This window comes from Trachinotus anak, unplaced genomic scaffold (assembly GCF_046630095.1).
Source record: "Trachinotus anak isolate AG129_WGS33_773 ecotype Australia unplaced genomic scaffold, CSIRO_AGI_Tana_v1 ptg000019l, whole genome shotgun sequence".
Taxonomy (NCBI): Eukaryota; Metazoa; Chordata; class Actinopteri; order Carangiformes; family Carangidae; genus Trachinotus; species Trachinotus anak.
Window position 1 is genome coordinate 191004 of NW_027273870.1, and position 23997 is coordinate 215000.

The 23997-nt window shown below is 42.7% G+C and overlaps 1 protein-coding gene across 1 annotated transcript in view; it reads right to left on the reverse strand.

The window, feature by feature from the left end:
* Nucleotides 1-23997, reverse strand: part of LOC139635807 (phospholipid phosphatase-related protein type 5-like) — a 47284-nt gene that overhangs the window by 16635 nt on the left and 6652 nt on the right. The window contains exons 5-7 of the mRNA XM_071503294.1: nucleotides 23298-23509; nucleotides 18922-19032; nucleotides 4242-4430 (exon numbers count right to left, since the gene is read on the reverse strand). Coding sequence (XP_071359395.1) covers nucleotides 4242-4430; nucleotides 18922-19032 — 300 coding nt within the window. The 5' untranslated portion in view covers nucleotides 23298-23509. The remainder of the gene's footprint in view (nucleotides 1-4241; nucleotides 4431-18921; nucleotides 19033-23297; nucleotides 23510-23997) is intronic.

A 23997-nucleotide genomic window follows, 5' to 3' on the forward strand; every position in this document is an offset into this window, starting at 1 on the left:
TTTAATTCTGCCATTGTCCCTCTTCATCTCTTCACTCTGAGGTTGGACCACATAAACTATTAAAACGTCCAAGCACAAAGTGGCTTTGACTTCATCCACCATCTGTTTCTCCAGATACGACAGCAGCAGCAGCACAGCGCAGGGTTTCCTGCATCAAGAGCTCTCACTTAATGAACTCTGGCATGACTGGATGATATGGTCTGTCTCCATGGTTTGCCCCAGTCCCCATCTTTCTGTCATATGGAGCTACATTATGCATGAAGGCTCTTCCCAGGGTTTAACAGACAGCAGCAAATAAACTTGGAACAGAGGAGCAGCTGAGTGGCATCGAACAGCCTCTGCTCTCCTCCTGTAGCTTCATCCTTTAGCTGCTCCATGTCTTCTTCTCGGGTTTTGTTTTTGTCTTGTTGTCTCTCTGGTACCTCTGTCTCCTGTGTTTCCCCCTTTCTCTCATTGTGTTGTGCCTGTTGCAGTTTGAACTCTCACTGTCTCTCCTCTCAGAGCGCCTTCACTTTGCCTTCCCGTCCTGTTTGAGAGGCTTATATTTAGCTGCATTAGAACAAAGCTCTCCAGGGCTAAAGTACTTGGTATTGTGCTTCTGACCCACATAAAAAAGGTGGAGAATACATCCAAAACTTCATTCACAGCCTCATATCCTCCTACTCACACTATGACACATGCATTTAAAACCTACAATTACCATTTGATCCTGTGATTGGTCACAGTTTAACTGTATTGACTGATGGGAGGGATTGTAGTGCAATCAGCATCGCATACGGTCTCCATTAGACAATACACACACACAGACCCAGACATGCACACACACACACACGCACACACGCACACACATGCACACACATGCACACACAAATAAATAATCAGCAAATGGTTCAAACAGCTCTTTACCCTGCTCTTGCAGCTAGCTTGCCACGATAATTAGCATGAGTGCTGAAATGTCACCTGTACTGTGTGGTGCATGTATTGTATATAGGCTATGCATCGTGTGTGTGTGTGTGTTTGTGTGTGTGTGTGTGTGTGTGTGTGTGTGTGTGTGTGTGTGTGCTCTATGTGAATGGAATTAGCTACAGTTGTAGAGAGTCAGAGAGATATTGCCTGTAGCCACTCAGATACTCAGATACCAGCACAGACACACACACACACACACTCACTCACTCTCTCTCACACACACACACACACACACACACCCACTTGCAGACACAGAGCCTGTTTTCAGTGGCGTTGGAGGAGATGTGCGTTGTCATCCACCCACACACGTACCTTCACTGATGCACTGAAACTTACAGCATTTTTGCCAAAGCACCACACAAGTGCCTCTATTTCACTCAACCTCTCACTTCCGCTCTCTTTTCCTCTTCTCACACACACACACACACACAGAGTATTCTGCTCTAATTCTCATTTAGTTGCCACATCCATCCTCAGCTGTATGAGTCGTTCAAACCCGACAGGCTCAGTCTGACGATCACAGACATCTGATCAGGCCAAAGAGACGCCGGCTTCTGTTTCAATGAGCCTCAACAACTTCATATTAAATCAACAACAATAATATCAACAATCAGTAATTTCTCCACCCAAGATAAACAAAGGTCTTGATACAAAAGATTATACTGGTAAATATTATAAACACACTTTCTTAGCTGTTGCTGGAGCTTTCGACTGCATTTCACTACCTTCTCCAAAGAATGAATATTGCTCAAGCATCATCACATGACCTAAATCCCAGACCCAAACCCAAGAATGAATATGAACTCTGAAAAAGGTTTTATTTACATTCAGTGTTACTCACTGAAACACACTGAGTGAATCCATGAAGTCTGACAAATGTGCTGCAGATTTTTCCTTCACCAGAAACATCTGCAAAACCGTTTGTTTTGTGTCTCAAATCCTACAAGGTTTACATTCATGTTTTCTGCTAACAGTCTTCTTCTTCCCTGCCTTTGTCGGCACATTGCTGCGTTTCTTGGCACATTATCACCAGTGGAACAGTGTGAAACCATCGTCACCCACATTCATGAGACAAACAAAACAGGAGGTTAAGAAGTCCACAGGGAATCTGAGGAGAAACTGAAGAAGCAGTGGACTTGAGTGGCAGGTAGGGGCGGGGCACAGTCACAGCTTCTCTACACAGATTTAACAGATTCTCTTTAAGGTGGTGCAAACTGAGGCAAAGACGTTCCACAAGGTCTCCGGTGATTTTATTTCAGGGACTGTCTGTCTGTGGGACTCAGTGGAAACTCATGTGTAATGTCCTCCGTGGCTCTGGAGGAGTTTTGTCAAGTGTGAGAAAATAACCCTGTGTTGTCATCTGGGTTATCTCTGGTTTCTGTGCAAAGTCATGGGTGGAATTAGGACACAGGTGGCTATCAGGCAGCCTGGGTGGAATCAAAGAAGGATTTTGGGGGTTTGACCCACACTAGAGACTAAACACTTGGATATCTCAGCCTTTTTTCAATGATTTTGACCATTTTGACTGAAATACAAACAATGAATGTCTGCAGCACGAATGTACCATAAATGTTTTAAGAAATTGCAGTTAGATAGTTGTCTGCCTACACATCATTACACAAGGAGACAGCAGTAAAAAGAGAGAGGGGCTTTGGGAAAAATAAGAAGAACCTGCAGAATTTCTAGTAAGTTTAAATATCAGTTGGAGCTGTCAAACACACAGACACAATCCAAGCACAAGGTGGATGTATGTTGTGACAGCAGACGTCTGTGGTGCCAGTCGAAGAACTCGTCCAATTTCTGTTTGTGGCTAAAAGTCTGAGGCAAATTTAAGACAGAAGTGAGATGAATATTTGTGCTTTAATTGTATCTGAACAGAGGCTCGTGGGATGGAGCCGTATCTTGGAGCGAGAGAGAACACAGATGCTCTGACTTTCAAAGAAGCTGCTTCACACTCCAGGCGAAATCACGCCACTGAGCTCCCACTCTGCACAGCTCTCATTCCCCGGTGCGTCCATCCAGTCCTCCATCCAGTCCTCCATCCAGTCCTCCATCCAGCCTCCATCCAGTCCTCCATCCAGTCCTCCATCCAGCCTCCATCCAGCCTCCTGCATGTTAGGCTCCAAGCAAGCAAACACGTAGATAAACACATACAGAGTGCACCTGTGCATCTGCTGTATGTGGGTGAGGAAGAAGTGGCACAAACTGTTGATCAGAAATCACTGACACTGACAGACAAGTCCCAGGATAAAACCCTAAACATCAGCTACAGATGTGCTAATACTAACGCTGCTCTTATCAATAACACTGTATCAATACAGGAGTAAAAGGGATCTATAATTTCACTGGGTAACAGATGAGGGGAGTGGGGTTGTCTCATCCACACAGCAGCAAATAACTAGCTGTGTGTGTGTGTGTGTGTGTGCATGCTGCCCTAATATGTGGCTCAGAGGCAGCCATGTCGTAATGCCACTTAACTGTGGGACATCAAAGAGACAAGCCCTGGGGGGCAAGACAGACAGTCGTGAAGACAGAGCTTTGATGAGGACGTGAAGCTATGTTTCATTATTAATAATGTCCCACTGTAACGAGGAGAAAGTGTGGCTGCTGTAATGGAATTCAATATATTCCACACTAATAATAACAATTACTGTCCCTTACAATAGTCACTTAAAACTGACTCAGGGTCAGTGTAAATGCACGAGTTACTACAATGAAAGAAATAAAGTAGTTGAATAGTGACGTCTGATGTTCTTTCTGCCAAGAATTCATGACCCAGAAATTATTATTCTGTATAGATGTTTAATTATTAAAGATGCTTCCATATGCATTTTCAAGTCGTGGATGAGGAGTGAAAATAATGAAACTGTGAATCTTCTTCTGCACGATTGAGGGAAGCCGTTCAGAGCTGATGTTTCACCCTGTTTTAATGCTGTGCAGTCTTGAAATAAGGACGGGCTCTCTCCACACTGTAGCTATCTCTGACTGCTCTGTGGAGGACAAATATAGTGCCCGTTGCCATGGTAATGCCAGAGCACGCATCCACACAAACAGAGCAGTGAGACCACGAGGATACACACCTACACACCTCTCTCCCCTCTTTCAATCCACAAACACCACGTGTAGATGAGGAGGAACTACCCATGTGTGTGTGTGTGTGTTTAGGGGGGATGGTGTGTGCGTACATGTAGATTGTCGTGTGTGTTTGTGTGTGTGTGTGTGTGTGTGAACAATGAGCACCTGTGGAAGTAGACTGAAGTTGAACACAGACTCACCGTCACAGTGGGGATGGCAGTGACGAGGGAGTAGACGAGGACGGGCGGCGCCTTGCTGTTGTCCTCAGGTCCTGGGTACGGCTTGGAGTAGGCTTTGTCGAAGCAGAAGAAGCCCTGGATGTGCACGGGGAACGTGTCCGTGTACTCAAAGTAGTACGCCAACAGAACGGTCCCTGCCATGATGACCAGCTGGAAATAAAACATATTGGTTCCAGCTTTAGGATCGGATCCACAGCAGAGTGCAGGGGTTGAGAGAGAAAAGACAGCCTCAAAAAAAAAGAAGTGGAAAATGTGGTCACGGAAGAAAAAAGAAAAAAGAGAGAGATTTTTCCTTCACGGAGCAAAATGATGGATGCTTCCGTAATGTGTAAAATGAATCAAGTGTGCATGGAGAGATAGTGAGAAACGAGGATGAGAGGGAGGGAGGGAGGGAGGGAGGTAGAGATAGAGACGGAGGGAGACAAATAAGGAGAAAGACAGATAGAGAGAGAGCAATGACAGAGATACGGAGAGAGAGAAAGATCCCTTCAGCAGTGTCAGTATGCAGAGAGGGAGGGTAAAGAAACAAACCCATCAAACAACATAACACTGTGGAGGAAAAGAAGAAGAACTGAGCACGGGGGGGGCAGATAAAAAAAAGAAAGCAGTGGGCAGGAAGAGAAGAATTATACGTGTGTGACTCTCTGCATAACTTAAGTTAGTGCCATTTGAATTACCAGCTGTCTGCAAAGCACAAGCCATCAAGCAAAAAATATGACCTTCATAACCGTTTAAGAACTAAATAATAAAGATGCATTAGAAATTCATAACAGATTGTGAGAGAGAGAGAGAGAGAGAGAGAGAAGGGGAGGAGTGATAAACATAGAAAACATCAAAGAAAGCATGTTAATCTGCACAGATGAGACAGATGCACCAGTTCTAATTATTCATTTATAATAAACAGCTGACTAACTCCGCTGCCCAGATCTCTACACACACACAAATCATTTACAGCTGTACAGTAAGCTTCTGTAAATCTGTAAACTGCACTCAACAATCATTTCATCAATCAATAACCATCATCAACAAAGACATGAGTTTTAAATCTGGGTGATAAGATATTACTACACTGAGGATGAGGACAGTGTTGGTGCAGTGGACAGGGATCAGCAGTGTGTCTGTGCACATCAGCCCTAAAATAACATCAATCAGGTTCAATTCAAACGATTGTGACAGAAGGAAGGAATGATTTAAAGGAATGATTTGACATTTTGGGAAATTCATTAATTTACTTTCTTGCCAGAGGTTAAAGATCCAGACATAAGGACAGGAAACAGGTTTACTCTGTCCCAAGGTAAAAAATCAGCCCACCAGCATCTCTCACTAATTAACATGTTATATTTTGTTAATTTCAACATTCACGTCTGTATTTTGGCGACCAGCAGCTGGGTGCAGTGACTTCCTACAGCTGCTCAGGAACTGTGACCACAGGAGGTCAGGACGTCACTGAAGAAGCTCGTTTCCCAAAACGTTTCACTGTTCCTTTAATTTTTTGTTTTAAACGTTACCTCAGCAACAAAACGAAAACCAAAGCTGAATTAGTCGACAAAACATTTTCACCAAACATTTCTATGTACAGTTTGTTGCCTCAGTTAATGGTTTATTTATTTCAAAATAATCTCTTAATACGTTTTCTGGAAAGAATGATATAATTTAATTACAGATAAAATATGGAGTGATCAGTTGGTACCCCAGTTCTCTCTAAATGCTAAGCTAGCGTCAAGAGGACACCACACGAGCTACATGTACAAACAGACAATTCACCACAAATGAAGAATAAATATTCTGATAAAAAAATGGATGACACAGAAATTCTAGTTCCTAGTTCAAGCTCATTACATCACTACTCCACTGTCAGATCAGCTGTTCTGCAAGTTTCCTTTGCAGTTGTTGAACTTGTGTTGATGATTCCTTATATGCAAAATCAAGTAACTGATCTGTGCGTTCCCATGGCGACGCACACACCTCATCTACTTCAATCTATCCGTGCGAGACGTCGCAGTCTGAGGGTCCCCGGTGGTGACAACACACACGCCCTGAGGCCCTTAAAAGCTAAATCACAAGGGACACAAAACACACACACACACACACACACACATTCAGTACATGCACACACACACACATCCACACATGCTGGCAAATCATACAAACACCTCCAGCCTGTGGTTTATATATAGTCCAAGAATATCAAGTGGCTTGTTCCTCCGTGTTTCTCCATGTTTGTTTCCATCTACATGAGCTTTGTGTGTTGTGAGTGAGTGGGTGTGCGAGTGTGTTTCCGCCTGCAGAGTGTGTTTGAGTGTGTCTGTAGGCATGTGGTTGCATTCCCATGTCTGAGGAGGAACTCTGACACAGGCACGCCGTGGTGAACATTTGTTTCCATCATCCACTCCTCTCTTCTCGCTGAGCTACAGAAGGCTTGAGGGAGGGAGCGAGGGAGGGAGGTGCAGAGAGGTGGGAGGAAGAGAGCGAGGGAGGTCCACAAACACCATCAAAGTTTAACAAACATTTGAAGACAACTGCAGAAAAACCTCCCTGGGAGATTACGCATGTCATCTTGCATCGACTTTTACACTGCATGAGCATTAAAACTGGCTGCGCTTATCGATTGTACTGTCAGTCTGAGAGCTCGACAACCACGTCTGCAGAATAACACATGAGAAGCAGCAGTTACAGCTGACAGCACTTTCTGTTCATTATGAGACGAGATGATCACATGACGTTTTTTCACTACGACTGAAACTTCCAATAAAGAGAGTGATTTAACTTCTCATTAATACAAACAGGAAATACAGCCTCCAATCAAATAAAGGCTCAGAGCTGATATGTGACACGTCAACTCCCACATGAACAAATAACCAACTTCCTGTGGACTCTGCAGCCAGTTTGTCTAAATATTCATAAAGGTCAAAGCAACTTCAAGTTGATGGTTTCTAATTAATGCACAGACAGGAGTCACCTTGGAATATTAATTTGCATAAAAATGATTTCTAAAGCATCGCATGCATGTACAGTATGAAGCTACTGACAAAGTGAAGCTGCAGGAGGGTCATGGGGGGTCCGGACAGGGCGACATCAGTCTGTCATCTCTTCATATGCTGTTTACTCAGGGTCATCATATGGCAGCCTCCTTCAGGTGTTTGCATCTCATGAACTACACACACTTTAAATTCAACACAAAACTATCTCTCGAATGAGAAATTGTTTGCAAATTAATTCCTGCTTTTTGCCCCCGAACACCCATCCTCTGCACCTTCCACGGTCTTGTCTGATAAGTTCTCAGTCTCAGTCCGTCGCCTCCTCTTCGAGGACTGTTCATCTCGCTCGTCCACAGGTTCCCTGCCTGACTCCTCCAGTCTCTTTCCTTTGTATCATTCGGACTTCATTGAACTAGCGGGGCAACTGCATAAGCAAACAAAATCAATCATGTTATTATTTTTGAGGATGTATTTGCAGGAGAAACATATCAGAGCTTTTGTTTCTTGTTCTAATGCCAAATTTTAGCAGGACGACATCTTGAAAAACTTGAAAAATCACTGTGAAAAACTAAATCTGTGTAATGATGCGACCACACTCAGGAAGATCGTGGTTTGGGTTGAAACGCCTTCATCATTAAGAGTCGTCATGGTTACGGTAATAAGCACATGCATACGAGCTGGAAAGGGACTGTGACGCTGAAGGTTCCAGCTCTATCAGGCAACATCCTTTCATTTTAACACTGAATCGAATGACTACTGTGATTGGTTCCTGCTACTACTATAATCAGCACTGAGGCTGGGTGTAACCTCTGATCGCCGTCCACATATTGTTTTCATCCTGGAGTCTGTACAGATGAGAGTCTCTGTCGCTCACTGTCCTCGGTGTGACGCCACAGACGGCTGCTCCCGGCGGTCAGGCCCACACTGGCCCAAGCTTCACCTCCCTGATGATCATGTGCTGTGACTGTGGTAAGTCTCTCTTGCTCATGCTGTGTCTCAGTTATTGATGTGCTTGTGTATAAAACAGGAATGTTCCTAACCACAAATCTCCCTGTTGATTAAACTGAAATCTAAAGATTTAAGAAAACTCTCAAAAGTGTCAAAACTGAGACAAAATTGAATTGATAATATTGCGTACTTTCCTTTCCTTGCAGATTACCTTCCACATGCCTGTGCTGACTGTGGTTATGCATTCCTCCAGTCGAGAGGCTATATGCTGGTTTATTTCTTACACATACAACATTATTAAATAAGACCAAACCTGTCATCTGTCCCACCTCACTGCTTTACAGCGTCCGGGCGTCAGAGGGGTGCTGCTGTTACTGGTGGGTGGCAGTGTAACATCTTTAACACAAGAGTTAACCAGCATTGTACATTAATGAAACATAATTGAAACATTTATTTAATCTACTAGTATTTCTGGTGGCGGTTAGTGAGGGTAATCACTCACATCTCTGACATACAGCATGTGTGCCGAGGCTACAGGGGGTCCTCGAAGATCTGAAAACTATTTACTAACGACATATTATATATAATCTATAAACTACAGATGTTCAAAGCCTCTGAAAACTAACATTAGTCGAGAGGCTGAAGCGAGGACTCCAGCGGGAGAGTCATGTTGTCCTGTGTAGTTCACAGTTTAAACAAGTGGGAATGACACCACATCTGTTGTTGTCTCTTACTCCAAATGTGGAAATGGTCCACTGGAACCATTCACTGGTGCAACCAATTAATCTGGTTCATCACTTCTTGTGAAATCACACAACATTTTTTTAATGTCATGTAAGACTTTGCCCTTCAGCTGCCTCTCACTGTTTGATCTGAAGAGATCCGGCAGTCTGAGAATAAACTCAGTATCAGACACCAGCTCTGTCAATCTGTTCATCTTTTAGCCAATCAGACGCTCTTATATTTTCCTTTTTTGACACATCAGTCTAACAATATCAAAACTATTGCTTCTGCCCACATATTTGTTTGAAAAATTGTATCTCCAGAAGAATATTTTTCAAGAATACAGAAAATGAAGCTTCTGTGTATTTGTGAAGGAACAATATACAATAAGTTTCAAAGGCTCATGGATCAAAAACTCCCACTCAAACATAAACAGCCAGGAAAATATTCAACTGAAGTCTGAAAGATAAGATCCCAATATTACAGCCTCACATTTCCCTCCTGCTAAAAGAAGCAAAGGTGGGTTACACCGACTATAACAATCAGAAGGACACAGTCTTTGAGGTTTTAACCCTGTATATACATACACACAAACACACATATATATATATACATATACATATATATCACAGTATAGGCAGGAATAGGCAGTTTTTTACGAAGCACACAGATTTGGTATTGAGCTGATTTCACTGACAGGAAAGACAAATGAGGCTGAATCCTCATCTGATTCAGCTGCTGAAGTCTGTCAGCGTAAATTTAGCCACAGGATGAAAGCAGAGTTTATAAAATAAAGCAGATTTAAGATAATGACCCCTATCATGCCATGTAATTAAGGCTTAATGCTCATACCTCTGCACTTCAAAGAGAGTAAAAGCGAGAAAATCAAAGAGACTAATATGGCGCTGATTTTACAGAAACAGAGGAAAATCTCCTGCCCTTAAAAGTCTTTTAACCAGAAATGAGGAAAATAACATTTGACAATCATGATGTGTCACGGGGGGAAAACAGGCGTTGAAAATAGATGTGGGCATTGCTAATGTCTCTTGGGCCAAATAACATAAGTGGTGCATGTCTACCCTTGGCCTGTGTGGAGCGGCCAGATGGCACAAAAGTCAACTGATAAAGTCAAACATGTTTACAGAGGGTGAGAATGTCTGGATGGAGGCTGGTGTTGAGATGACAGCGCCCTGCCGGGAGAGGACGAGTGTCACAGAGACGCGCCGCTCAGCTTCGCTCTCAAAATGTCTCATCTGTTTGTGAATGAGTATCAGAGTATTACGTCACTAACAGCATTAGAGACACTTTACACAAAGCAACACAAACTGTTGAGATCACGGCACAGCAGCTTTCTTTAATTTGTGTGTATGATGATTTTGTCAGATGACTCTGTGTTAATAAAATCTGGATTTTAGCAGCAGCTTGGAAGCGACTGCTGGTTAACATGTCGTCTTAACAATTTTTGATATTTCCCGCCATATGCAATGTTTTTGTCTCATTATAAGTTTCATTGTAAACAGCAAACTTGGTCTCTGTGCATCAGGTATATTTATAAACTAAATTTCATTTTTTTTATCTTACTATTTACTCCATGTCAAAAGGACAAAAGGACTGAGATGTAACAATGAACACCAACAATGTGTTTGTTCTTCCAGGCAGACCAACTGTTCAGTGGTAAAATATCAGATCTCAACAGGTCACATAAAGACCTTTACTTTCCAGATCAAGTCTAAACACTCATAGTCCACTTTATCAGGTGTGCTCGTTCCAACGGCAGCCTCCAGGTCTGAATCATGAAGCTTGAACAGTGAAGAACCTGCAGTTCCTCTAATGACCACTAGAGTCTGGCTCCAGCAGTGAGTCAGTCCCCACAGACTCCCATGTTCAAATGTCCAACTTTACAGCAGAAAGAAACATGTTTACAGCCTGGTACAGAAACTGTTCTGGTCTCTAGAGATCATTTCCTCCTTCATCACACCTGTACGGCTGAATTTATACAACTCACCTGTTTACATTTTATTAAGGACTAAATGATGGAGAATTGAAGGCTTGGCCTCTTGGGTGGTGTCAGGTGCTGCCAAGATGGCGACGGTGGAGCAGCTCACTCTGAGCTTCAGAAACCTGTTGGTGACGTCACAGAAGCTACGTCCTTCTTTATTCACAGGCTCGTACGGTCTAATGAAATCCCATACAACTGCTCTGCCACAGTCTACGTGTTGATGACTATAGTGTTCAGATTTCTCCTGGGTGTTAGTTAAATTACATTAAATCACATTAGCACTGAGGTCATCTGAGGTTCATCTTGGTGATGGACTCTGGGTTCAAATATCAGAAAGACCTCTTAATATCACATAAACCATTAGAACATCATCTTTAACTATAAACTCAAGATGACACATATAACTGAATTTACACAAAAACAGATGATTATGAGCTGTGTAAAGATGGATGTGTTGGCAGGGCTGTCGTGCTGGATTGTATTAGACTGAAGTGCATCTAATGAAGTGATCACTGAGTGTAATTCTTCCTGCTGTATTTAACTTAATGGCACATCTGTTTCTGAAGGGTGTCATTAATCACCTCCAATTAATAGACACATTTAAAACATATCCTCACAACAGTGTGATGAGGGAAACACCTCAAACCAAAAACCTGACGTCATCCAGAGCAGCGCTCATTTCAGACGCCACAGAGTCACTGTCCCCGCGATGTTCAGCCCCAAGTCTTCAGCCATAAATCATAAACCTACAGCTCACATCATCACTGGTCACATGATTAAAGACACAGCAGCTAAAATCTCATCTTAAACACAAAAACACACAAACACACTGACACAACCACTGTACATACACTCACCACCTCCTCTCACACAGGCTCAGCTACATAAAGCACATGTAAATGTTTCAGGAAAAAAAATCAGGAATGCTCATTGAGGCTCATCACAGAATCTACATGATAACAAGCCAATCAATGGGCTTGACTGCCGCCTGGTGTCACCGGGTTGTATTACAACACACTGAGCACGACAAGCACAAGACAGATGAGCCGACTGGTAGGAAACAGTGGACAAGCCAGAGGGAAGGAGCCGTAAAGAGAGGACTGGGAGAAGCAGCAGAGGGAAAGTGGGAGAAGATAAACAGACGGATAAAACCGTTAATGAGACTTTAGTATATCACAGAAATGCGGCGCGGCAAAGCCGAGGGTGCCACTGGGAAATAAAACTGAGAGAGGCGGCGGAGAGAAGAGAAAACAACAGGGGAGAGGAGGTGAAAGAGAGTAAATGAGGATATATGAGAGACTGAAGAGGGTGAAGTGGAGAGAAAGGTAAAAAACAAAGAGGGAACCAGGGAAAGATGGAGGATCAAAGCAGGCATTCATCTCCCTCTCTCCTCTTCCTTTTGATTACTGGGTGTATTTTACCACCAAGTCTTGTTTATTTTAAACTCATCTGTTTTTTTTTCTGTCAAAAAACATCTTTCCTCAATCATTTTCAAACACACGCTCCCTGTGTCTCCCCCTTTCCTGCTGCATTTCCCCCCATGTCTCTCAATCATCATCACTGTCTGCTCTCTCTCTCTCTCTCTCTCTCTCTCACACACACACACTGTACCTACAGTATCAGCTTCCCTCCCTTCACCCATCTTTCCTCCCTCTCTCTACATGCAGGGCTTCCTCGTGTCAGTGGACCACAGCTCCATGAACAGCACATTTAAATGTTTGCTGCAACACACTGAAGAACAATCACATAATTCTACAAAATCCCCAGTCCTCCAGCACACATGCCCCCGCATCCTGCAAACAGCAAGGAATACACACACACACACACACAACCACACACACACAACCACACACACACACACACACACACACGTTCCCCAAATAAAACCCCAAAGTGCAATTAAAGGTTTTTATTCCAAAGCTCTGTATTTACATATATAAACAAGTGTTAGCATATATTATTTCTTTAAAAATAAAGTATTGTCTGATATATATTACAACAGAAATAAAGAGGATTGTATCTTTCTTCATGTTTTTGCAGTAATGGTAAAGAAAGACAGTTGGACTTGGATGTAATCTGTCTGTTCGAGTCTTCTGTTACTGTTCATACATTTATCTAACCTCCGTCACAGCAACAAGCAGCACAGCCAGCAGAGAGAATCCGTCTGTATTTCTGAATCCTGTGATCACACATAGCTCAAAAGGAAGCAAGAGCGAGGGACAAGATTACATCTTACATAAGCAATTTTATTTTAGAGACTTAGCCTACTCCAGCATGGATCTTATGCTCCTATTTTAGATAAAAATAATGAGTCCTCAGCTCTGCAGCCTAGATAAGCTACTGTATTCAATATTTGCAGATGATATGAAGCTACAGTATACTGTGATATACAGGGTCTCTCATTCATCCCTCCCTCCACAAAGTGATATAACAGGTGGGAAGCAGCCAGCTAACAAGTGTTTCAAACATCCACCAGAGTGCTGAGAAATCCCAGCGCAGCAGACAGGTGCTATTCATGGAGTCTGAGAGATAATGAGGGGAAAAGCAGGGAGAGAATAATATGAGAGTGAGCTGTTACTGTGTCTTTGTGGCTGTGTGTGTGTGTGTGTGTGTGTGTGTGCATGTGTGTGTGTCTGTGTCTGTGTGTGTTTGTGTTTGTGTGTGTGTGTTGATGAGGGATGGGACACACAAAAAGAATCTGTGTGAGCATTTTTTTTAAATGAGCATGAAAACTAACACCAGAGAATCAACAAGATATTCTGCTATAAGGTGATGTGTTCAGGGACGTGATGAAAACTAAATTATGTTCACACATATCTTTGCTGTTTCTGTTCTGTGGTAATAATGATGGTGATGGTGCATAAATTGCCCATAAAGAGGTTAAAGAGAAGTTAAAAATGATCATTACTTGTATATTAGGAAATAGCTTAAAGGGCTGCTGCATGAGAAACTGGGCTGCTTCACGATTTAGTCTAACAGAATAATTTAATTCTGAAAAGTAAATCTGGAGTTAATATGAAAATAAGCACTTGTGGAGAAATTGTGAGTTCAGTCTGGTTGGGGGGTCTTGGTCTTGGCACAAGTAAAAAAGTGTGTGGAACAAAAGATCTTTAGATAAGAGTAAAAACATATGAGGAATAAGTTGCCTGGAGATAGAAGATGTTCTCAAACACAGCAGGGAATATGGATGAAGTAAGAACATGCTGAGAGGAAGACCTGCTGTTGGAGGCATCTCTGGGCTGATGCATTTAGGATGCTATTTATTATTGGAGCAACCTATGCTGCTGTGCTGTCTTCACGCCAAAACCAAAACCAGTGAAAGATGCCAGAGGCCGTCCACACACACACACACACACACACACACAGACACACACACACACACACACACACACACACACACACACACACACACACACACACACACACACACACACACACACACACACACACACACAAACACATAAACACATATCCTGTCAACAAGCAAGGTAATTGTTTCCTGAAGTCAATGCACTTGGCAGCAAAACCAAGCCCTGAAAAGTCCTATGATCAGCAAAAGGACATGAAATAAAAGAGAAAATAGGTCTGTAACCATTAGTAACAACTCTACCTTCTAGAAATTAAGTTTATATACTAAATTTGTCAAATACACGGTGCTGGAAATAGAACTGCCTTGTTCAACAGCAAAGGGAAAGTTTGGGATTTTGACTCTGGAGACCGGGCTTTGCTGTAAAGCTCATTTACATGTTTTTATGTTTCCGTTGTATAAAGACAATGAGACAAGTTTCAAATAGTGACTGAAACGTGGCCCATTAAGACTAAATGTCACTTCCAAGCTGCTGCATCCAGATTTTATAACTGTGACGTTGTCACCACACACATAAGTTAACAGCTGTTCTGTGATTTCAGCTTTATCTAAAATGTGAAATGATAGCTCTGAAAGTTAGAAGCTCATTTAGGTCAGCTGCCGTCAGCAAAGAGAGGTTCATCTGCAGAGAGGAAGCCTGACTCACACTCTGACTTTCTTCTACAGATTTTGTCCAGAAGGTTCCTCGATTTGTTGCTGGATGTTTTTTTGAAAGTCGCTAAAGGGTCTGAAAAGTCAGTTAACTAATGACAAAGGTGCCAAGTTAACAACACTGCTTGTTGGTGCCAAATCATTTGGAAAGAGCGGCCAGTGGGGAGTAACTGGATCACTCAGTCAGTCAGTCAGTGATATAAGCGTCCTCAGAACTGGGATGAAAATTGATCCTTGTGTGTTCTTGAGCTTCTGGCCTCGAGCAGAGACGAGGAGGGGCCTTCAGTGGTTTGATAAACCCACTCCACACATTTTCACACTGTTTCCATCTTCAGCCACAGTTGACGCTGATTCAAGTGACTTCATTTGACAATTTTGTGTAAAATCAGTGGAGTTTTTCTTTAATCAAACGCCTAAACACAACCATAAAGCAGTTTAATCTGGTTTTAGTCGCTACATGCAGAGACTGTTTTACAAGAATGGATTTTGTGGTTAAAACTAATGTGTTAGTGAATCTTTGGAATCAACATCTTGAGCCAAATGTGCTGACCTCAGGACCACTGACTGTCTGCTCACTGCAGACTGGGGCAGAATAAAATTTCATTCATTTGCTGTTGCAAACCAGACAGAAATCTATGTATCACATTTTGAACATGACTCAAAAGAGAAATATTACTGATTAGGCAGAAATTACTCAGCAGGCACAAACTGGGGCATCTGCAGGGAAGCTAGGAAACGAGAGATGCGAGCAGACACGAACCAACACCTTAGAGTATCATCAGAGACAGCACGGGCCATAGACCTGAGATATTACGTGGTCTGATGCTCAGCAGTCTGTTTACTTTACAGAACTCGCTGTGCCACAGGAGGATGCAGCCAACGAGGCATGAGGAAGGAACAGAGAGGAGGAAGCTGCTCTGAGCTGGCAGTGGAGCCTGAGCAGCAGATCTGGGGAGTCTGGATACACGCTGCAGAGGCTGGGTGCCATGGATTAGCAGCTACAGTACATCCACCAACAGTTAACAGTAATTATTATCACATCTCAGCATTGCTACAGCTGAACCCACACTACTATTAATGGGAGTTGTACACTCAGTGAGAGCCACTCAAGGAGTCCACTTAAAGTCACTTTGAGTATTTTGTAACTCGGCTTCAGTGCAGATTTTCACAGCAGGCCCGTCTGGCCCAGATCACACAACTCACAACCATCCTCCCGCCCACCGGTGTCTAAAGCCAGTCAGGAATCAGCTGTATCAAAATGACTTTTTAAAGAGGGGCCTTTGAAGCGGTGCCTCTGTTCGGCCCCAGACTTGTCTCTCGTGTGGCTTCACAGTGTGACAGCAGCACGGAGTGGAAACAAGAGCGAGGAGTGAAAGATGCAAAGTTAAAGAGAGGAGAGAGAGAAAGACTCATCTGCTTTCCTCTACGCTGTTTTCACCCTGCGCCGCTAAAAGTGAAATTCTATGAGATCATTCTCACATTTTAATCTGGTGAAAAAAGAAAACGCTGCCGATAATAGACAGAGGGAGGAAACATGGAAAGAGTGAACAGAGGGAAATACAGACGCAGCAATCAAAGTTAGAGATGGTAGAAAAGTCGACATAAAAAGGAGCTGTGAACCAGCAGTGGGACTGAGGGAGAAGGCCATTGTCATCCAGAGAAAGGAGGAGAGAAACAGACAGAGACAGACAGAGATTTAGATTGAGAGGAAAAAGAGGGAAAGAGAGGGAATCGGAAACAAGATCACAAGAGAGGAAGAGGAATAAGACTGGGCGTTTCAATCGAAAAGAAATGGCTAATGAGATGCTAATGTAACAACAAAGGAATGAGTGCCCTCGGGGGGGAGCTATGCTACAGCAAGCTGCCTCAATATGAACATAGCAGAGGGGGGGTGGAATTAAAAATGCCCTTTATTAATCCACTGCAAGCACAGTTTCATTCAGGTGCATGTATGATGATTAAAGTCAAACCAGATTCTCATCATCCCACCTCTGAAAACCACAAGCACAGCCCCCGGAGAGAGAGCCGACAAAACAGGAAGAAACACCTTCCCAGGGCGGGAGATGTTCATGTGAGCATGAGGACAAGGTCCTCGAATGACAAGGTCTGGAGAAGGAACAAAAGGGTGGAGGGAGGGGTGGAAACAAGAGGAGGAACAAAAAGAAAGGAGAAGAAATGTTGCAGACTCACAAGGAAATATGAAGATGGAGAGAAGTGCTGAGGAGAAATAAGGAGAATGGAGGTCTGTGCAACAGACAGACTTTTGAGAGGGAGGGGGAGTTGAAGCTTTACAAGTAAAGGGAAATAATGGAGAGCTCTATGGTGCAAAAGATGTAATTACTCAAGGGAATAAATGCTGGAGAGGAGTGATGTGGAGGATCTGCATGAAAAGAGTGACTGGGCAGTACTCAGGAGAGCGTCAAAGAGAATGCTGGAAGAGGGGAGGGGCACCACTGACAGATAGAAGCCAAGAGATATTATAGACGCACTGTGAAAAAAATTAGAAAGCTGGAAAATCATTATAACAAGTCCTCAAGAGGATGCTGAGAATGAGCCAATACCAAAGCACAATGAGAGGAAATAAAAGCGAGCTTAAGAGGGAGCGTAAACCTGCGGGGATTGTGGGATATTTGTGCTATAAAGAGATGCAGCGGTTATAGAGGTGTGTTGTTTAGGGGGAAGAGTGTAGGATTCATGTGTTGGATGTGGCACAAAGCAAAGATGAAAAAGCTATTGTATGATTCAAGAGGATGTTGTAAATGAGTTAACGAGGATAAAAGAAGAAAAGAAGAGCGAGGTTGAAGGAAATCCTTGAGGAGACTCAGGTGAAGAAGCCAGGTGCTGCTAAAGAAAGATGTGGACACATTACACTAAAAATCTTTTGAAAGAGACCAAGTTTTCACAAGATCTGTGTTTGTTATCTATCCCCACTTCTCTGTTTGCCTGAGGCCATATCTACTATCACAAAACCTGAACTTTTGATTTATCTGTCAACTTTCTTTGCCTCCATTTGACTCAACAATTTCCACCAACCATAAACTTCAATATTTTAACCCACATAAAAATGCAACATCACATTTTAGCCTGAATTCAAAAGCAAGTTAATGTAAAAAAACAGCTCATTCAGCTCATTCAGCTATCGTTGCTGTAGCTTTGATGACCTGCAGGCTTGGAGCGTGTTGGCAGTGGCACGGGCTAATTGGGTTTCCGTTCTTAATTAGGCTAATTAATTAGGAAATGTAGCCGTGGCCATGAGCGCTTCACCAGGTCATTCAGGGATTACAGGGAAGAGAAGAGTCGTGGGAAGAGAGCGCAGAGGAATCCACGAGGTTATGAGCACAAAGTTCACTGGAGAGGGGCCTTTGTCTCTGGAAGACCTGAGCAATGGTTCCCTTCACCCTCCTGCTGAATGTTATCACTAAATGACTCATGGACTGAGGGTAATTACCCAATTGTGACAATTTAATCAAATCAATCAGTTCTTTTGGGAGTCAGTGAATTGAAAACAGAGCCTGCTAACTGATGCAGTTCCCCAGCTGACACCCATTGTTGTTAATCTGCAGTGAGAAACATGGGAAATGATGGAAGAAAGAGATGCAGGAGAAACGGAGGAAAACAGCAGGGAGAACGTTCCCAGGCAGAAGACTGTGAAATGTGCTTGCACAGGTTTCTGTGATTCCCAGCAGCTGCAGAGGACAGGGCCACCTTTCCATTTCTGCCCACTCTCATATGAAACCATGCAGCATTTACACAATGTACGGCTCAAACCTTAGTCACAAAATCAACATACGAAAGAGAGAAAAACTGAGATTTTTGACCTTTGATCCAGATAAAGTTGAGCCAAATATAACAAATATTGCCTTCAGGTCATAACAAAGAAAAAAAGATCAGATCATGCTCTAATTCTCAGATACAGGTCAAGTACATGATGCTGTATGTTGCTCTCTATCGAACAGCACATGTTCAAACACTCACCTCAACAAGGAGGAAGCAGGGCACGATGTAGGTGCTGGTCTTCTGCTGGCCCCGGTCTCCAGGAAGGTTCCTCATCACCCTCCTCTGTGCTGATAGCCGACTGTCAATCATCTGTGGGGTCAAAGGTAATGCAGAGCTTCAGTCTACTACATTATATTTGTTATGTTGGTGTAGAGTTGCCAGCTTTGCTGACACTATGAGAACAGTCTAGGTGATGTTGAGGTGTACTAATGACTCAGAGATAAAGCTGAGGCACTAAAATTTATTTAGACGATTTAGACAATATTACACTAAAATCATCCAGAGTCAACCTGTAAATCTGGCTGTGGATAGGAAATGGTTTGATTTATTTTTAAAGAAAGAAATCTGACTGACACCTTGATTTAGTCACTTTGTTAGTCTCAACTCTCAACAGCTCAACACTCGTCTGTTCCAGGTGATACAGGAGTATAAATAGTGGAGTATTTATACTCAGTGGCTCCCTCAGAGTATTAGTAGTAGAACTTAGTGAGAGAATAATTAATTATCTCAACTCACAGCAAACAATGGTTTTGTTGTTGTTTTTTCTGAAATGTGAGGATCTGTGTGTTCTGGTAATTTGGAATATTTCCCTCTAAATATGCTGCTGGCTGCTCTTTTCTCTCAGGTAATGCTCAACAACACAGTCGATGAGTCGAGTGCGAGTTCACTGTGCCAACATTCAGGGTGAGTAACATTCAGTTCAACGCCAAGACTGGAATTCTCATCCTGCCTTAAAGAAGTAACTATTGTAAACTATTGTAGTGAACTACTGTCAGTACAGGTCCAGTTTAGAGAAAGGCTCACTTGTTTAATGTTACTTTATATTTCTACTCCACTCTAGTTACCGATTATACATTTAGATAATCAATACAAAATGTAATCAGCTAATAAATGATAATGTGCAGTTACACTTATTAGTGATAGAATTTCCCAGCAGTATATAATGTAATCACATTTAGCCTCATCTTAACCAACTACAACAGTAAAATGATTCTAACATACAGATGCATCAGTAATTATTATATCATTATATTAAAGTAATTATAATACAGTAACACAATACAGTATATTATTCTGAAATGGGACATTTTAGGTACATTTTGATGCTAATACAAACTTTTCCTTAAATAAAATCTTTTACTTGTAAAAGTGATATTCTTCTGCCACTGTAGTGTTTTATTGCATCACCTCATCCACACTTTAACTATGTACCTTGTCGTACATGGATATTGTAGAAATAAATAATTATAATAACAATATGCTGGAATTGAACAATTAAAACATAATTTATAGATGTTTTTCAGAAATGTTCAGTATCTGTGAGAAGAGTCGAGCATCTCTGTCCCAGAGAGAAAACAAAGCTTCCGTCACTATCAGCAGATCAGCTGAAGGATGTTTCTCACAGATTCATCAGCGCGGAGCCACTTGTGTGAGATCAAATCTTCACAGTGAACAATAGAAACACTACTGAAGATCTTCAGTCACAGTGAGGAGGCTTCACACCTGAAGTTCGCACTGTGCCATCCATCCTTTAATAAACCAGGAACCTGCACCACTGCTGAGAGCTCCTGTGCATCATGTTGTCAATTTGACCAATAATCATGTCTGAACACAGAGACAGAATCTATTTATTATCTATTGTCAGGAAAAAGCACCGATTTATGCAAACGGACACACTCACACAAAATCACTCATATGTGCACAGATGTCAACAAAGACACATTTTGTATGAGAGATGAAAAACACACACATACGCAGGTACACATGCACGTAGACATGCACGTACACACACACAAATTTAAAGAATTGGGGGGGTGGGGGAGTTGAAAGGAGGAGAAGTAGAGTGGAAACAGAGGAGCGATGATCAAAAACAAAAGCCTGACAGAAAGAGATAAGAGAGAGGCAAAGTCATGATGCAGACGTTTGGAGACTCTTCAGAAGTAAACAGGGCGAGGTGAAAGCCAGCAGACTCAGCAAGGGGAAATAATAGTGATGGGGGGGGTGGTAACAGGTAGAAGCTGAAGGAAAAACAGCTCCAGTCCCAAAAGTGAGAAGAGGAGGAAACAGGGGAAGAGATGGTGAGGGAAGTCAGAGCAGGAAGGCCAGCTTATGAGATGCTCGGGGATTTATGACATGCAAATGAATGGCTGATGCTAAATAAAGTCAGCATCTGCCTTTTTAAGTTTGCGGGTGCCTCAAAAGTCATTCAAGTACAGATCCTCTTTGAATCAAACGGCAAATGCAAACTTTGAAATCACGATGTTATCAATCATCAAGCAAAAGCCCTCTGCAATCTTCAATATAATTTTATTCATTCAAACAGCAATTGGTTTTCCACTCAGTTATCGAGCTTACTCCCTCATCTCCTCGACAACAATTATCTCGCTGACTTTATGGCTGCGAGCGAATCTCTGCTGCCTTGTCAGCCCTTTCCCCAATCAATGGTCGTTACAAGTGAGGGGGGAGGAAGCCACTTCACAAGGTTGGAATGCGTCCATGCTTTTACAGTGCACCTGAAAACCTATCAACAATATCATAAAATGCTTTATTTCAAAGAAGAAACAATGATAGGAACCAACATTTTATTAATGAAGTGAATCTAACACACACACACACACACACACACTGAAATAAAAAAAGAAAAGTTGAATAATTTATTCCTGTTTATACAAACACACAAAAAAAATCACCATCTTGTTGTTTGTGATGAAGAAATGTTATTTGCATGTGAGGAGCAGGAAAAGATTTCTATTAAATATTGTTGGAACTGTCTTAAAGAGCACCACAGTATATGCATTAATAACTAAAGCATTAAAGATGTAACACCCCCAGAAACTTGAATTCACTTAGATCTTCTCTCATCTGGTACAATTTAATCTAAGAGGAAATTTCAGCTCATACATGCATGTTATCGAGGAGCACCAGACTCAGACCCAGCAACAAGCCGAGACTCAAGAAACTGTTCAAATCCTTTTAAAATGTTTGTATAATTTTTAAAGCAGCCTACACATCAAGAATGCAGCTTTCAGCTCTGACAGCTCCAGAATAATGGTCCCTTCAATCCAGGATCTGGAGATTGGAAATGATCACCTCTATAAAATCACCCCAGGTGCTGTCACAGTCTCCATGAACTTCAGCTTCAATTATGTGGAGATGGCGTCTCTCTCAGCGGTTCCTGCTCCACATCACAGGTTTCTCATCATGGCCGCCTCTTCATAGCTTCACATGAGGCTCGTTTACAGTGGTCAAACATGAAATATTCAGAAATTTCACACGTCTGTGTATTTCTAAATCTGCAGCGTGCAATGAGTGACACACACACACACACACAGCAGTACTGACGACGTTCACTGTGTTTAAGTGTGTTAATTATTCATAGTGTGGTTCACATACTTGTTTTCTCCCCTTTTTCTCCACCAGTTTACCTCAGGGGAAACACGACCCCACTAACATCCCACTAACATCCCACTGTACCAATGGGAATATAAGCTTCTACTCTAATCAAGCCTCAGCAGCAGCTTTACATGTTTCGACTGGTGTAAAAACATCCATTGATACTAAGTATAGAGAGAGCATGTTGTACAAGTTGCAGCAGAAGATAAATGGATTGTCACACACACACACACACACACACACACACACACACACACACACACACACACACACACACACACAGAGAGAGAAGGTTGTCTGCTGTATTTACAGTATTTGGGTCTTCTTTCATGGACCCTTCTCCCACAGCAGCGAGAGCCAATCAGCCGTGACGCTGCTGTGACTGATTATCTCTTATGTTCCTGTCCATGTCGCTCACTGTGATGTGCATTCTTAAGGCTCGCACTGGTGCCCACACAAACAAAAGACCCACTCACTATCTCACTGGTGCACACACACACATACACACACACACACACACAGGTGCACACACACATTTAAAGATACTGACATTTACACACCTGTGCACAGGCTCATTCACACACACAAGCACATAGACAAGTGAGCATTACTGCAATGTTCACACGTCAACTTGGATGTCTGTCCAACAAGTGGTACGACACAGCTGATGCCTGTGTGTGTGTGTGTGTGAGAGTGTGTGTGAGAGAGAGAGAGAGAGAGAGAGAGAGAGAGAGAGAGAGAGACAGAGAGAGAGAGAATATATCCTGCACAGAATTCCTGCTGTGCACCTCATGTTCAACAATGTGGGTCATAGAGACGCACAATAGAGATGAACAATCTCTCCCTCTCTCTCTCTCTCTCTTTGTCTCTCTCTCTCTCTTACACACACACTCAGGAACAATCTGTTTCCAAAAAGAAGCAGAGGAAAAATCAGGGCAGTAACTGCCTTGAAAAACTCTTACCTTGATTGTCAGTGTGTTGCAGGCTGAGCTGCTGCACAGTGACCGCTGCCTCCTCCGAGCCTCCGTCTCTAGGAGGAGTTGCTCCTGCAGCAGACTCCCATTCTGTGGTTTGGTTGTCTCCGCTCCGCTTCTTTCTCTTCTCCCCTTATCGTCTCTTTCAAAGCACAACCACCTCTCACTTCTGCCGCTCCGCCACTGAGAAGCCGGCGGCACTGAGTGTGAATAGAGAGAGATAGAGAGCTTGCCCACTGCCAGGCACCCAGCCTCCAGCCAGCCTAGTCTATATCTGTCTGCACTCTGCCGCTGGGTCGCTAAGCTAAATATGATGATCTTCAACAGCACTTCAAGGCTAATTAGTCAAGTGAAGGGATCCACTGGCTTGGAGAGCGAGAGCGAGGCTGCTCGGCACAGTCACCAGTGGATACGAGGAGAGGAAGAGAGAGGAGAGAGAGGGAGTGTGTGTTTGTGTGTGTTTGTGTGTATATGTAGGTGAGTGTGTGTGTGTGTGTGTGTGAGAGAGAGAGAGAGAGAAAAAGAAAGAAAGGCACAGAGGAGGAGGAAAAAACAGAGATTAGGAAGAAGGAATAAGAGAATGAGACAGCGAGAGAGAGACTGAAAGCAGGAAAGAGCCAGCATGTGTATGAGAGAGAGAGAATAAGAAAGAGATAGAGATAGAGAGAGAGAAAGAGATGTAGAGAGA